The sequence below is a fragment of the Biomphalaria glabrata genome, chromosome 10 (assembly GCF_947242115.1).
Source record: "Biomphalaria glabrata chromosome 10, xgBioGlab47.1, whole genome shotgun sequence".
Taxonomy (NCBI): Eukaryota; Metazoa; Mollusca; class Gastropoda; family Planorbidae; genus Biomphalaria; species Biomphalaria glabrata.
In genome coordinates this window covers 19214931-19232662 of record NC_074720.1, presented here as the reverse complement: position 1 = coordinate 19232662, position 17732 = coordinate 19214931, and the positions used below count along the sequence as shown (strand labels likewise).

General features: G+C 33.5%; 1 protein-coding gene across 2 annotated transcripts in view; it reads right to left on the bottom strand.

Moving 5' to 3' along the window:
* Positions 1-17732, bottom strand: part of LOC106072222 (mucin-2-like) — a 76490-nt gene that overhangs the window by 2940 nt on the left and 55818 nt on the right. For both annotated transcript variants that reach the window (XM_056044713.1, XM_056044714.1), the window contains exons 7-18: positions 17063-17250; positions 16008-16173; positions 14332-14501; positions 8235-8380; positions 7407-7531; positions 6358-6452; positions 6056-6258; positions 5208-5250; positions 4406-4524; positions 3490-3558; positions 1955-2001; positions 1229-1353 (exon numbers count right to left, since the gene is read on the bottom strand). In XM_056044713.1, the coding sequence (XP_055900688.1) occupies positions 1229-1353; positions 1955-2001; positions 3490-3558; positions 4406-4524; positions 5208-5250; positions 6056-6258; positions 6358-6452; positions 7407-7531; positions 8235-8380; positions 14332-14501; positions 16008-16173; positions 17063-17250 (1496 nt within the window). The remainder of the gene's footprint in view (positions 1-1228; positions 1354-1954; positions 2002-3489; positions 3559-4405; positions 4525-5207; positions 5251-6055; positions 6259-6357; positions 6453-7406; positions 7532-8234; positions 8381-14331; positions 14502-16007; positions 16174-17062; positions 17251-17732) is intronic.

The window sequence follows — 17732 nt, the reverse complement described above, 5'->3', positions numbered from 1 at the left end:
TGTGATGACTTAAATGAAAACTCCTTTAGACATTTATATCTTAAGACTTGGCTTAGAACCAAGAAGCACAAAGTTATACTGGCTCACTTTGACTTCATTTAGACAATCCCTCATCTAGTCAATGTGGTATTTACTCAGGTGTCTTGGGGCAAGCATGCTAATACAGCACAAAAAATAACTGTTTAAAAGTTATTCAATTATTATTATCATCATTATTTTTGTATAGTGCATCTCCATGCTGTTATAGCTTGCTCAGTGCACTCAGGCCCCATTTCTTTTGTAGGTATGTGGGAGAAGTTTTCTATGCTGCTTATAGGCCTTCATCAAGGATAACTCAGCTCAAGTTAAATATGTTATATAACAAAACTTCTAGTCTCCATCATATTTTGAAAAGCTCATGTCCCCACAGTTGTGTAGCCCAGCTGTTCATGCCACTCTGCATTATGTCCCAGAAGTAATATGTCTCTAATTAGATAAAAACACAATGAAAGGAAATTAGATGATGGTATGAAACCTGAAATGTTTTTCTAAGCTAAATTATGGTTAATACAAACGAAACCATCAAAAATGACACTAACCAAAGTTTAGCTATGAAAATGGTTGTGCCAATAAATAATAATTGAAATAATTTTCAATAAACATGAACCAGGCATGTATAAGGTAGGTCTAGGCCTATATTTATCCTAAAGTTAATTAATATTTTAGTTGTTTTAGACTATTAGAAGTAAAAACTTCATAAAGAATAATGTTTTTACTTTCACTGAATGATACTGTGAGAGATTGATTGATAAGAAAAAAAATGTGTTTTTGATTAGATCTAGAGTTTCAAAGAAAGTAAGTAAAGAGAAGCGTGACCCACAGGAGATAGGGCATAAGGGCCAGTTTGTTTCAGGGGCTCAGGGCTGGTAGGAGGGCATAAGGGCCAGTTTGTTTCAGGGGCTCAGGGCTGGTAGGAGGGCATAAGGGCCAGTTTGTTTCAGGGGCTCAGGGCTGGTAGGAGGGCATAAGGGCCAGTTTGTTTCAGGGGCTCAGGGCTGGTAGGAGGGCATAAGGGAAAGTTTGTTTCAGGGGCTCAGGGCTGGTAGGAGGGCATAAGGGACAGTTTGTTTCAGGGGCTCAGGGCTGGTAGGAGGGCATAAGGGACAGTTTGTTTCAGGGGCTCAGGGCTGGTAGGAGAGCATAAGGGACAGTTTGTTTCAGGGGCTCAGGGCTGGTAGGGTTAACAAACCTGAGTGCTAGGTAAGGAAATGGTGGCAATTTCATCTGAGGCTCTGTAAGGGCTCCAGGTAATCAATCCACTGCTGTCATACGGCTCATGTGTGCGCTGGACATTTATAGGAGTGTGTTTCTTTTCTGATACAAGAAATAAATAATTGGCTATGAAAGTCAGTTTAGTTATAATGTTCATTTACACTACTAAAAACAATATTAGTCTCATTGGTAGAGCAATAAGTATATCAATCATATAGAAATATATTGCTTAATGATAGAGTAATAATAAGTTTCATAATTCAGAGCAGTATGTGTCTCTTTGGTAGACCAAAATGTATTTGAGCCAGTATTTCATTATGATATTTGACAGATGTTATTAATAATAAATGCAAACATTCAATCACAAATATTAAAATAATAATAAGAAATAAAAAAAAAATTGAATAAACCAGTAGATTTAAGCTAGCAAAACAATACAAATAAAAATATATTATTTAGGTTACTATGACATTAAATATAAGTACAAACAAAAAAAAACTGACAAAACAAAAAAAGGTTTTAAAAAAATATGCTAAAACTATTCAATAAAATTTTATAACTTTGTCAAGTGTGAAATAATGGCTGCCTTATCATGTGGTATGAGCTTCAGGCTGTAAATTATTTTTATGACTTCACAATAACTGTCATCCTCTTCTTATTTGAAGAATGTCTGTATTTTGTAAGATATAAGAAGACTGTTTACCTTCAGATGCTGAAGAATCAAGATCTGCTTGCACTGAATGGTCTTGCCTGGTGGAACAGAAACAGAGTAATGTTTACTTCTGTTTAGTCAGTTTTTAAATAATGTAATTACATCATTTATTGAGTACGTAATCATTAATTAACATCCATGTATAGTAAAAGATCTGTTTAATGCTACACACATATTTAATACAGATAACTAATATGTGTTAAATTCTTCCTTAAATGTTTTATGGGACACACTCTGTTTCAAAGACTCTACGGGTGTTGAGAATGGATGTCCATTAAACAAGAAAAAATTGTAATAAAAAACAACTGAATAGATAGCAACTAAAATCTGAGACAGAGGAGAAATACAGCACAGATTCCTTCAATCCCCCAGCCAGACATCTATTAGTTTACTGTTATTCTCAACCATAGAGAAAGATGGTTAAATAGAAATCAATTCCTTCTGTCTCTTCCTAACGGTTCTCTCCACTCAGCCAGAAGTCTATTAAATATTTATTTTCTAGCTAATTATCTCAGTTCTATCTGCTAACCACAAAGTCTTAGCTGTCAAAATGAGATAATTAGGTGATAAATAAGATAAAAGAAAAGTAGAAAGAGTGAAAACATCTCAAAGATACTTTCATTTAGTCAATTAGGTTAGTGACAAAATCAAAGATAACAATATATACTTTCATTTAGTCAATTAGGTTAGTGACAAATCAAAGATAACAATACTATAAGAAATGTTCACAAAAATTATGTCTGAAACCATGAGATTTTTAGGGACTCAGTAGTTAAGATTCATAAGGAATAAGTAGGGGCCTACACATACTCAAATGTAAAGTTTTGAGGATTCACTGTGTGTTTATAAGTCACATAAAATAGAAATTGCTAAAAAATAAAATTTCACATGATATTCTAAAGAATGACAAATGTCTGAACTGAAAATAGCTGTGAATGCACTGACATATATGTTTCTAAAGATAAGGAAGTCCCTTAAAATTTCAAAAAATGCAAAAAAAAAATAAATAATAATAACAAATAAATATTGTGATTAGTTTTATGAGAAGTTTAAAACAACAACTATGAAAGTCTTGACTAATATAAAAAAAAATCTGATATCAATTACTACACTGATATGAAATTTTTTTACTTTACTTGTGAATACAATTTTCAATTATAAGTAAATAGAACTTTATCTTTTTAGTCACATTATGCATAACATCATTACATCATATCTGCTCCCATGCCCAGAAAGAAAAAACTCTTTCTACTTTTTTTATTTTGTGAAGTACAGAAGACATAATTTTAAATGAAATAGTTTAAAGAGGAGACAATTTATATGTTTATATATAGATGATATAAATGTTATTTTTTGCATTTTATGGACACTTTCAACAGATAGTTAAAATGAAGCATAAATGATGTTATACATAATGAACCCAGGACCATCAATAAGTCTGAAAGATAGTCCAGGGCGCAATTTGTACAACCAAGTGAGAACTCAAAACTCTGATAATAAAGAACAATGCTAAAATTTGTAATGACCTGGGTGTGTTGTATTTTGATGTTGAACTGCTGTATGCATCACTGCTGTCAACTGGTTGAACTTTGTTGCTATGGAAATAACAAGAAAGTAATCACCATGGGAACAGAAAGTGAAATGTAATGCAAATAAAAGATTTTTAAGTTCATTTATGTCAGACACAAAAAAGATTCACATCATTAAAAAATAACCTTTGATGCATATTTCTGAATTCATTAAATAACCAAAGCAACATTGAAACAACAAATAAAGTATATCAAGTCATTGTGTGTTTCAAGAATAAAAAAAACACTAGTTTGATAAAAACCTGTCATTAAATGGGCATCAGTATTAGTAAAACAAAACAAAATAATAGCTACACAGTTTAGGGTGATGAGATATAAAATAAAAGAGGAAAAAAATACATGACAAGGGGAAAAAAGGGATTTCTGGAAAGATGCTAAAACTGTTGTATACAGTTTTATAACTGAATGAAATGCATGCTATGTGAGAGACCAAGGTGAGAACATTTACTTGTGCTAATTGAATGGTGTAGAACACTAAAAGTTTTTATGTATAGTTTTGTTATTGTGACATCACTTCACATTGGTGACACAAAGAGAAACAAAATAAATGTCTACAAGACACCTTCGAATTCTCCAGGTCGAGGATGTTGTTGATCTAGCAGCAACAAAAGACAAGCAACAATTTGTTTACAATCAATGAACTTTTTTTTCTATTACATTTTGAGATAGGTTAATATTAACTAATCACCAGTTCATTGGCAATATTCTTGAATAATGGAATATAATAAATTTCAATTGTCTTAGAGCTATTTAAAATACAAACTTTATTTATCAATTCTTTGTTGTTTTATATTTATCTTCATCAACATTGCCGTTTCATTTTATTAACAAAGACAGATTTAGAAACTCTTACCTAATACTTGATTTGCTGTGAGAAATCAAAGAGAAAGCATCATCCAGCAGTTTATGCATTCTCTCCCTTGCTTCCTCCAATGTCTCCCCCTTTGGCTCATCTGGAACAAAGGCTTCATTCTGGAAGTACACATTAATCCATAATTGAAAAGGTATTGAACAAGTTTTTTCCCTGGTGATGTTCAGAAAGGGTGTTAATGAGTTGTGCACAATGGATTGGGTTGATTATCACTAAGATACTTTAACAGCACTACAAGTGCTTTGTAGATTGTGTGTTAAAGCCTACACCACTACTGCTGACAAAAAAACTGATATTGATAGCAATAGTTTATTTATTACATAGAATAGCTCATGTGACACAAAGCAACAACAGAAAACAAAGTTGCTAGTGTGATTTTGAGAAAAAAATAGTGAAAAAAAATTTAATGGCAAAAAAAAAATAATTATTTATCATAATAATCTTTTTTTTTCTGTGTTCAAATTTCTTATATTCTTTATGATTTCTAAAAAAAATGTTTGGGTTCCTTGCTTTTATTTCTTTTTACTTTCAATTGAAATGAAATCTGTTGTATTTCTGTTGGTCGTAGGTTTGTAGCTCCAGACAGCTATTAGAACTAAGCTGATGTAGAAATCTTAAATTTAAATTTAGATCTTAAATTTGAGCACACTAGTAAATACAAACATAGTTGTGTAAACCATAGCCAACCTTCATTTCTGGCTAAGGGAATGACTTAGAATCATTTATTACTAAGGGATCACAGACTTATGTTACTTTACATACATTTCATAGTTTAAAGACTTACCTCTTTACCCTTCTTTGCTTTCTTTTTCCTCTTTTTCTCTTGTCTATATTTATAGAACAATTTATTTTTGTTTTAAATAATATCATTTGTTTTCAATATATATATATATACATATAACGTTATAAATCTGCTCCTGCACTGACCAATACGGTGCACACCAATGCACTATTCAACACTGGTGATGGACAGATATTGAGATAAGCAAGGAAAGGCAGTTCATTCTGGCTGAGTGAAAGGAGAAACAAATTGGGTAATAGTTGTAGAAGGGAACATTGCCTGCGGATGGTCTAGCAAGGTGAGTCAGTTTATGTAGACTACGGTTCTTAAGACAATCAGAAGATAGAGAGCAACACAGACTGTGACTCTGTGCTGGTGGTCAGATAGAGAACCTTTGTCATAGAGAGTGGCACAGACTGTGACTATGTGTTGGTGGTCAGATAGTGAACCTTTTGTCATAGAGAGTGGCACAGACTGTGACTCTGTGCTGGTGGTCAGATAGTGAACCTTTTGTCATAGAGAGTGGCACAGACTGTGACTCAGTGCTGATGGCCAGATAGTGAACCTTTGTCATAGAGAGTGGCACATACTGTGACTAAGTGCTGGTGGCAAGATAGTGAACCCTGTAGGAACATGAAGACAGCGAAAGTGAACCCTGATAGTCAAGATGTTTATTGTCATCATCTCACATCTGTTATTACCTTGAAAAACATCATCAATATTTTACCTTGCTCACTTATTCATTTGCCTCCTTATATCTTAGGTAGAGCTTAAATGCACTAGATACATTAGATAAATAAAGGTTCAGTTAACAGTAAATAAAGGAGTGTGTCTTGAGTTGTCTGACTTACTTTTTCTCATGACCATCTTCGCTATCATGAGAAAGTCTAGGACCCAAAACTTTATCAATCTCACGCTGGGCACTCTCATAAACATTGGTGGTTAAGTTGGCAGGGTGAGACAGAGCTCCTTGCTCAGATTTCTTCTTCTCTCTCAGCCTCTGTTTGTTTTTCTTTCTTTCTTCTTCTGCATTTTCAAGCAGATCACCTTCTTCCTGTTTGTAAGTAGCACCAAAAAAAAATTATATATATGTACAGAACTCAATCTACTTTGGTTTTAAATAAGATTAAAGACATATTGAAAAGTTGCTTACCTCTACAGTGGGTTGGGAGGTGAGTGTATATTCTTCACTGGAGAATGTTTTGGTCTGCAGGCTGGCCATTTGACTTTCATAAACAGATCGTAACTCTGTAAAACAATGTCAGCAATGTACATGACATAAAGGATGACAACCAAGTCAAAAGGGTGGCTCATTTCAAATGAGAAACAAAACAAATAAAAAGAATGATGGGGGGTGGAAAATTAACTTATTTATAAATTAGTGGAAATAGTGCAGACATTTTTTGTTCTTTATCCTGAAAATAACATTTGTATCTTTAATTTTGTTTATTTTTTAGTTACTTTTGTATAATGCAACTTCTATGTTTATAACATGCTCAGTGAGCTATGGACCAATCTCTTTTCAGTGTGCTATGGACCAATCTCTTTTCAGTGTGCTATGGACCAATCTCTTTTGTGGACCAGTGGGGGAAGGGGTTATCTGGGAGTAGGTTTCCATGCTGTCTTACAGATGGTAATGCCATATTCTGATGTATACAATGTGGAACTGTCCTAAATTGCAGCCTCGAAGTTGGTAATGCCATATTCTGATATCTACAAGGTGGCACTGTCCTAAGGTGGCAGTGTCTTGGACTGCAGTCTACAGATAATACTGAATATCTAGTGCTTTCTAAGATGCTGTAGAAGTGTTCTTATATCATTTTCTCTGACTACTTTGCAAGCATTGTCTTTCAATGAGTTGACCATGAAATGCAAGAGACAGTCATTCTGTGGACAATACCTGCTAAACAAAATTTCATCATGATGAAATGCTTGTGAAATCAACTCTTGTAAGAGCTTCTGCTCAGGTCTTTGCTTGCCATTTTAAATGTATGTAAGTTTAATGAGGCAGGTCAAGAAAACTGCTAAATGTCATCCGTCAGGAAGCTTTAAATCTTATTTGAACAAAAAACATAACTAGAAGACTATCAGCTTTTACATAATTTAAAAGGCATAATGCACTGGCTTATGCAACTTACTGGATTAAATGTTAACCTTTTTTTTACTAATGTAGTGCTATAATAAAGAGTTATGTGGGTCTACCTTCATTTGTATCCAAAGCTTTCTTTCTTCTCTTCTTTTGAGGTGTATTTTGACGTATCTTTTTGCCAGGTTTTTCTTCCATATCAGTTTCTTCTTGGTTGTTTTCTGCTGGTTGTGTTACAGCCCTGAAATATACAACAGCTAATTACACTAATCAGTCCATACAACTTCATTTTTAGCATAGAACATTCAGGCCACTATTTAAAAAAAAATAATGCACAATTTTTTAATTTAATTAACTAAACATTAGTAAATCATTTAGTTAACATAACTAAACAAAAAAATTACATTAATAAAAATTCAATATAGTAAGTAAATAATACACATTACAAAGGGAGTGTTCTGAGCAAACAAAATATTTTCATGAGATAATTAAGCACAGAATTAAAATTAAAAATATTTTAAAGTCTGTGGATTATTTATTCAAGATAATTAATGTATTGTGTATTAATGTACAAAAATTTGAAAATGATAATTATTAACTGCATGCAGGCACTAAGTAAAATAAAAGAAAACACATTAACATACATAGTTATGATATTGTTTAAAACAAAAAGATGAGACCTAAAAAAAATATATTTTTATATATATTATAACTATAATAAAATAACACTTTAATAATATCACCATACTGCTGGCATCTCTTAAATTAGAATGATGGAAAAAAAAAAAGGGTAGCCAAAATGACAGCCAAAACTACTTTTTAATATGAACACTGAGTTACATCGTACATCACATTTTCTATTTACTAAACATGAATTTAAATCAACTAGTCTGTTTAATCAAGAAAATATTTAGCTATTAGCTATATTTTTAATCATGACTTACTTTTTCTTGTTTGCTTTCATGCTTGGCTTTATAGATGCATAGAGTGGATCATCATCTTCCTTCTCAGTGGATACAGAATATTTGCCTTTTTTAGATGCAAATGCAAAAGACTTTCTTCTAGCAGCAGGCTCATCACTAACATAAGTCTGAAATAAGTGAAACATTATTAAACGAAAAATAACAAATTGATGTGCAACTTTCTGGTAAAATGTTGAATCTTAAAATGAAACCAAAAAAAAAAAGAATCTGAACTGTGAGAGAGTAGAATAATATATATAATAATAATAAAAAATAAAAACACAAACTATCAGAAACTATGTCAAAATCAATCAAATGTTAGTAACTTTTTATGACAAAATTGTAGGTCTTAGACCTCAGTATGTCTATATGTAAAACAAAAGTGTTTTTGTTTGCTTTTAGAATGCAACATAAATATTTCAAACTAAAATTTACTATCTTGCCTTTCTGTCCTTTTTCTTGGTAGACGCTTTAGTTTTTCTAGACAGAGGTAAAGATTCATGAAGAGATTCTGTCAATTGATTCTCTGAATCACAATCTTCTTCAAATTCAGTTATCTCTTCAACAACTTTCTTTTGTTTTTCTTTCCTCTTCTTTAAATCAGTTTCTTTTCCTGTGTTTATGTTTTTTTCTGCATTAACTCTATTTACTTTAACTGTATTTTCATTAGTTTTTTGTGACTCTACACTCATACGTTTCTGCGAGACACTGTCTTTGACATTTACACTTGAGGAGGACCAACAGAGTCCACCTTTGGTTTTTCTTGGTATCTTATCATTTTCTATGATTTGATCGCTGCTAACAATGGAAGTAGAAGGGTTTCCATCTATATCAATTTTCTTAAAGTTTATACTACTCTGTTTAGAAGGTGACTGATGAGTATCTTTTATTTCAGTCTCCAGTTCACTTACTTTCATTTTTTTTTCAACAAGTTTTTCATTGATCTGTTCATTTTTAATTGCCAAAGATTTTGTAATTTTATCATTGGTTAGAACAATTTGTTTGTTTTCAATCGAAGTGACTTTTTTTTCTTGGACTTGAACATTTTTACTGCCACCTTTACCAGACTTTGTTTTGACAAGTTTTGCTTTTTCAACCTGGTTCCTTTCTTCAACTTTTTTACCATCATACAATTGTTTTGCTTTTAAATCTACAGCTCTGTCAGTCTGGCTAGATTGTTTTGTCAAAACTTCAGAGACTTTAGCTTTTTGTGTGTGTGTATCATCTGCCCTTTTACTGTTACTAGTGTCACCAGTAGAAGTTATATTCTCTACTCCTTTCTGCCCTCCAACAGTTCCTACATTTAGTGTAGGAGGGACTGGTGTAAGGACATCATGCCTGACTTCATTTCTGTTTCCTCCACACAGACCTGCAGATTTCTGTTTATTCTTAGAACTGGTATTTTCTTTATTCTCTTCTGATGACTTCATCAGTGATGGTTTAGTTTCTTTATCTAGGACAGTAGTTTCTTTAACTTTAGTGGCTGAGGTTGAAGATGTGGTAGTAGTGGTAGCAGCTGTAGAGGGTGCAGTGGCTGGTACAGACTGCTCTTTCACCTGAACAGTTTTATTTCCACGGCAAGACATTATTTGTCCAATATAAACTGTCAACTATTCAAGTTCTTTTAATAATGATTGTCATTCACAATTGTAGAAAATGTATATGTAGAATCAATTCTAGGCATGATCTAGCTATCTAATTGGGATGCAAGTGAAAGTTAACTTAACTTATTCTACATACTCTTAGTATTTTTTTTAGCAGACACTGATAGTTAGCTCCATAAGAATTTAACAAGTTATCCTAAGCTCTAGAGCAACAAGGTGCACATAGATATCTATATCTAGAATCTAGATTTAGACTTATAGTCTCTACTATAGTATATAGAAAAAGGTAAGATCAACAGTCAACACGCCGGCTCACTAATTTAAGTAAAAGCTATCAGCTAGCTATAGATCTAGATTTCTATATGCTTTTGCTAATCTAAATAGACCCAGATATATAAATATATATAAACACAGATTTGACTAGACTACAGACAAGGCCTACTAGACTAGATATGATCTAGAAATCTAGTCAAGCTAGTATAAGTATTGTAATTAAAAGTGTACTAAATGTGATTGACTAGAAATCAATCTAGATAATAGATATATAATTACTTTAATTAGATTTAGATCTATAATAACTTATCTAGAACTACACTAAACTGAAACTCTAAAAATATAATCAAGTCTAATGAACTCTAATAAGACTAATACTCTAATGTAGATCAAGATTTTTAAAAATCTAAGATTAGAATAATTTAGATTTTAGATATAACACAGATCTATATTATAGATTCTAGATCACGCATTTTAAAATCAACCCTACTTTTAGGATCTAGTATATATTTATAGATCTATTTTATTCTATAAGATCTAGATCTAGACTCTATAGTATATTTGTTTAGATCTATACATAGATTTAAAGCTTTTTTTCTTTTTATTATTCGAATCAATAATTCAGAAGACACGAAATGTAACGTAAACACGGTAGGTTTATTTATTTACATAACTCGTCTTAGTAACTGCTTATGTTAATTCGCAATTTTATTTGAGCAATAATTAAATTATTTTTCACATTGGGAATAACACTCTGGTCACGTTTCTGGCATCTTCAATAATAAATAATTAAAACTGTCTGAGTGTCTAGCATGTTCACACGAATGTTCTCATTCAACAAGTCTAAACTCTCTAACATTATCGATTAATCGATTTTTTTAGAACACCAGACGATTGCAGTACGAACATTGATTTTGTTACGTTAGTAGTGATCGGCGTCAACTTTAAATAAAAAAATCAACTAAAGATCTGGATTAAGTTCAAATTCTGCGCCGACTAAGCAGTTGGTCTGCTTTTAAGTATGGCCAAAATACGCGGTAGAAATGTAACCGTACTTATAATAGTCTACATACTCAACCTGGGCGACCCTAGAAATATAGGTATATTTAAAATGTGTTCCTGCACAAGTGTAGCCCCTCTATAGTTGCTGGTCACATTATTTGCTATGATTAAGATTCCAACTGACATAGGCGGCGGTCTGGCCGCCGAATGTTTTCTTGCCCAGCCCTAGGGCCTGCATAAGAGTAAAGCCGCCCGTGACATACGTACTCTGTTTTGTTCTGTATGACTTAAGTTAGTAGGCCTAACTAACAGGGCTAATTTTGTACAACCAATAAAACCAAAGTAAGTTGAAGATATTCCTTCAGAAATAAACATTATACTGATACAGCTAAGTCTTGAAATTAGTATACACTAATCTTTTCAAAACACGCCATAGACCTCTCAGCCTAATTTGAGTTATTTTTACACTATTTTTAGTCAATGTAATGGTACTAAACACTATTTTTGGTCAATGTGATGGTAGTATCATGGTACTATACACTACGTTTGGTCAATGTAATGGTAGGCCTACTATGCACTATGTTTGGTCAATGTGTTGGTACTTATATACATAGGCCTACACTATTTTTGATCAATATGATGATACTATACATTATTTTGGTCAATGTAATGGTACTATACACTATATTTGGTCAATGCGATGGTACTATACACTACACTATACATAGGCCAATAACCTTAGTCTAGCATTTGTTTTGTCTTAGAACATTTTGCGATCTTTCTAGAAGATGAAGCCACATCTTTATTTTCTAAACTTCCATCTAAACGGCGAGCGGGAAGCTAGCGTAATACTGTATTGACCCATCCAAATCGACAACCATCACAGCCATTAGACAATAGATAAATAGAAGCCAATGTAGTAAAATGTAATGATAATAGAATCAAAATAAATGAAGACAAAGAAATGCCCTACGTGGTCTACTATGTTCATTAACTTCGTTAGTGCTACTATTGATTTACATTTACTGTTCAAAGCAGTAGTTAATATATGTAGGGCCTAAATATTTTATGAGTGGGGCTAAATCTTTTTATTTTTGGCTTCCCTCAATATTTGATTTGCATTTAGGCCTATGTGATATTAGGATTGTGACATAAGCTTTTGAAGATAACAGAAGACTAAATGGTTGATGGCAGTCAGAGATTTCACAAGACGTATGCTACTCATGAAATCCAATACCCCCAGATCAGCAGCTGTGCTGGTTTACCTGTGTTACTCATTGATTTGTATCACCATAATTCATGTTGACTAATTGTAGCCTGTGACAGATTTATTTGGAGGAGGTTGGTGCAGCACTTCTGTCTTTTTTACATTTATGGTGAAGCCAAAGTTTATGCAGGCGTTGGCGAAGAGGGACAGGCTCTTCTTCGTTTGAAACATTTAGGGCACAGTCATCTGCGAATAGCAGGTCTCTGATGCAGTTGTAGTTTACCTTGGTCCTTGCCTTGAGCCTTTGGGCGTTGAATAAACTTGCATCGGTATCGTATACCAACTCCAATGCTTTCTGTGCGAAAGATACCTCCTCCAAATAAATCTGTCACAGAACCAGACATTCTTTAAGAGGGCCAGACATACCAGACACAGAAATCGAGCTGTCCAACATGAACAGTATCAATGCGACAGTAAAAAGGTCCCAACGTCGATGGGCAGGACATGTAGCCAGACTATCGCCTTCCCAAACGACTTCTATACGGGGAGATGTGTGCGGGAAAGCGCTCCAGGTGAGGTCAATACAAGCGGTATATAGACACTCTCAAGAGCTCCTTCAAGGATTGCGATATTGACTTTCACAGCTGGGAAGCACTAGCTCTTGATCGCTCATGGGGTGAAGCTGTTAGTCTCGGAGTCTCGAGATTTGAAGCAAGAAGAGTGGCCAGGGTGAAAGGTCGCCGAACCAACAAAAAGCTGAGAGAAGAAGCAGGTCTATTTGCAACTGACCAAATCTACCCATGCCACGTATGCGGCCGGCTTTTTAAAACGAGGTATGGACTTTACAGTCATCTTCGAGTCCACAGGATATGAGAAATGTGCACATCTTCGACCACAAGGAGGAGCTATATATATAAATGTAGCATGTGAAGCCCATATGTTGTTCCTTTCAAAATGTCCATGAGCTTAAGTCATCTTTTACTGTGACAAGCAGTTAAAATGGTCATGTGGCCCACACAATGACCAAATGACATTTCCACTGATGAGAAGCTAAGTACTTATTTGAAAACACAATTTCTAAGAACTTACTGAATGCCTTCACAAAGAACTTCCTTAAGAACTTAAAAATTCCCTTTTATGTATACAATTACTGATTAAAGTAAAGACAGGATATAGTGGTGTTCTACTGGACTAGTGCATTGTTCTATTGTAAAAGTCTAGTAGGACTAGACATATATATACGAATTTGAAACTAAGTGCTGAAAGAATTAGTGATAAATACACAAAACCTATTATATAAAAGCAGCAAAAGTGACAACAATTTTATTGAGAGAAAATCACCATCTGCTCTTATTAAAATTTGGCATCTAGTGCTGCATTTATAAATATGTAATGTGTAGGCCTATAGGCCTAGAAATAGCCTTTAACTATTGGCGTAGTGTCATAAAACCATCATAACAATTGATAAAAAGAAGAATTTTAAAAATCTTTCTTCGCACTGTAACCTATTTGTCATGCTTATTTAGTTCAAAAAAAATTAAAAGTCTTCTAAACATTTAGTCCCAGGTAGTAGGCAACACAAAGGACACAAAAGTTTTCTAAATGTCATTAAAATGTTCAAGTCAAATGTTTAATCTTAGCAAGAAGTCCCCTAACTTATGTGGGTCCAATACAAAATATGTTCAGTTCATATGGTAATAAGTGAAAAGGCTTATATGTAAGAGATTTGAAGAGATACTTTAGATCTTTACAATGTGGTTGGTGGCTATTGTAGGCCTACTATTGTGCTGACATGCTGCCTTCGTCTGATAAAAAGGATCATGTTTACACATAGGAGGACACATTTTAAATACAATTATGTCATGTATGTCTATGTAGTTTCATATAATTCTATTGTTTATTTATTGTTGTTCTTTTAGTGGGATACATTACCAGACTGTTTTGATTGACAGCAAGAGGAACAAAGAGAGATAACCAAAGAAATGTAGACTACCTTCACTGCCTCCATGGCTACTTGGTTGTCTTTCCCTTTGGCTTGACAGCAACGCCCACAGCAACAGCATAAGATGAAGAAGAAAATAGCCAGGACCAGCACACCACCAAGCACACTTCCTAATATAATCCACTTGGTGTTGTCTTCACTGCTGGCTGCTGTTATGTAGGCTGTGAACATCAAACACAGAAATACATTTAATATTGTCCAGTGGTGATTGGACATTTAAAATTGGTTTCTTTTTTTAATCTTGTTATCCTACATAGAATGCTTTAGTGACCATTGTTTGTCACTTGCCTTGATTTCAGTGAGTCAGTTAAAATATATTTATGAACCATCCTTTGTAAGTCTACTTCCTTCTGAATGGGACTCTCTGTTCTGTTTGGCCTCACAAATTCCGCTTTGGTATAATAATTAACAGAACCATGGTAAAAGAAATAATCAGATTTAATGTTTTATGGTTCCAGCTTAAATCTTAATGACATCTCCAGCAAAATTTTCAATGATTGAGCCCAAGGGAAAAGCTATAAAAATCTCTAAATATACACAATGTTTATGCATTAGTGTACTGCCAGGTCTTTTTCTGCATTTATTCAGCTGAGTTGAAGTAGCCTGATAAGTAACCTATCCGGTTCAAATTTACACCTAAAAAAATCTCTAATGAATTGATTAAAAAAAACAATAGATGACTGACTTAAATCAAATCTAATCTTTTAAATTATGATAGTCCTTCATCTTCACCCTGTCCCTTAGTATGTAGGACTGTTGGGGCACCAAATATGATCTGACAACCTTCTCTCTCCTTTCCTCTCCATCTTTTTCCAGTGTTAGAGTCATTTATATAGACAAGCTCATCCATTCCTTCAGAGTGTTCTCCCATGGCTTCCTCTGTCTGCCTTAACATCCTTTTGTTGGTACTGTTCCCTACATAAAAACTTTATATGGCCATAGACTCTTGTACTTTGGACAGTGGTCAGAAGGTCATCCTGAGGTCCAATTGCCATAGTGATCCTGTTTCATATTTCTATGTTTGTAATGAGACTTTTGTATGTGATGCCATGAATCTTTCTGTAACATCTCAATTCCATGGCTAGTATATTCCTCTCTGATTCTGCATTCAGAGTCAGAGATTCGCAAGCATAAAGAAAGCCATCATGACTAAAGAGTGCATCAGTAGGATGATAGTAGGAATAAAAAAAAAAAGAAAAATTAAAGTAGCCAAAGAATTAAATAGTTAATTTATCTCCCAACAAAATATAAACTACATGTACTTAAAACACAGTTAGTACCTTAGTACATTTCAAAGCACTGAGAGCTACCAAGTGTGTTACTCAAGGGGAAGCACATGGGAGTTATTTAAGGTGATAATCAAGGACAGAACATGTAATTAAAATGTGCTTTATTTAAGTCAAACCACTCTCAAGATTGATCAGATCTTACTTCAAGAAGTATTTTTAATGTTGTAACAACACAATGCTAGGAACACAAGTATATTTGTTTCCTCTTGTACCAGGCCCAATAAGTCAAATGAAACAAAAAGCTTGACATAGTGTAATGATAACCTGTGGGAAACTGAAGATTACAAAAACAAAAGCTAATGACTTTGCATTTTGAAAAACCCTGTTAAAATAATGTAATTTATCAAAACATTTAATACAAGATGAAAAATAGCTCACGTTGAGCAGTCTGGGTAACCACTTGACCTGTCTGTATAGCCATCTCTTGACTGGACAAAAGATTTAGTTGGTCTGAAACTTGCTGAGCTGGAACTATTTGGCCATTTTCCTGGACAACATAGGTGGCATCAACTGTCAATGTGTCAGGTCTTGTAAGGGAGACAATCTGATCAGACCAAAAAGATAAACATATGTAATATTTTCAATAAAAGAATGCTCTAAATGAAAATCTGAATGATAAGTCACACTGCTTACAAACAAAGGAGTCTCAAGTTTTCAATGCTTGTGAATTATGGGATGCTATTTTAAGAATCAGGTTGAAACTTGGTCTATGTTTCATTCTTCATTATCTTTTACTTAATATTTATTATATGGTTTCTTCAGTCACAATGTAACAATAAATGATCTCATAGAAATGATAGAAAAGCCTAGACATTAGATATGGCCTGAACAATATTGCCCACACAGCAGCTCCTTCCTCTACAAACAGTTGGTATGTCCAAACAAACGGCAGGTGTTGATACAGTTGAGGATCAGCGACGTTGCAGGTTTTGCCAGGGTGTACCAATGTGTGCTTTAAACTGCCTATGGGTAACGGCTTCTGATTTTTCTTCAAGCTTGACTCCTAAAGCCTTTCGCAAGACAACAGAGGTTTCAGATTTCCTTCTCCTAGATGTGTAGCAAGCCAATGATAACAAGCACCGCCTGCATGAAGCTAACTGGTTTAGGCAAATTATTAATATGTATTTTAGGGTTTAAGTTTGAGTTTAGGCACATTAGCACAATTTAGGCCATGTCGTGCCAGTGTATTTTAGGATGTTTGGGAATCTAGCCAAGGTAGTTATTTCATTGTTGTGCTAGACACACTAGTGGCCGCAACAACATGTTTACTATATGTGTCCCTAAACTGTAAAGGTTAAGCTAATTTAGAACAAATTAATGTTTTAATTAACTGTATTTGGCTTTACACTTCAATATGTTTGTTTATTTGATGTACAATGTAAATAAATACAAATGCAATCATTCTGAGGTGAAAAAAAAAAAAAAAGAGTTACCTCAACTTGAACTGTGTTATCCATGTCTGATACTGAAGCTCTTTTTCTCTTTTTCAAAGGGACATAAGTGCCATTAATTTTCTCCTCGTTTCTTATTTTTGAGAGAGCATAAGCATTGGCCAGTCCTTTCTCTAAGCCATTCTTGAATTCTCTAGCCTGTATATCAACACTTGGTCTGACTTTGAACTCTATACACAAAATTAAATTTTAATTTATTTGTGAAACCTGTAACAATATCTCAGATACAGAAAAAAAAAGTTTAAAAATATACATCATGGCTCACAGACAGTTTGAAATATACTTGATTTCAATACAATGACTTAGCAGAATTTAGGTCATTGGTTAATATGCATGACTAAATGCATGACGCTTAGGAAGTAATCATCTTTTTTGAAGTAACGTTTGTATTATATAAGAAAAGATAAGATAATGTTTTTCTAATCCAGTGAATTCAATGAATTATGTGCTGTGTCAGTTGGGTTTTTAATGGACAAAAAAAAGAGTCCCTGTAATCACAACAAACTTCCAATAAGGACAAATAAATCCGTCTTAGAATAGAATCACATTTGTTAACATTGATACTACTTCATCTTTAAATACTAAAAAAATTTGTTTATAAATTAGTGATATACCAGTACATTCCATTTTGAATGTTTTAATTACATTTTGA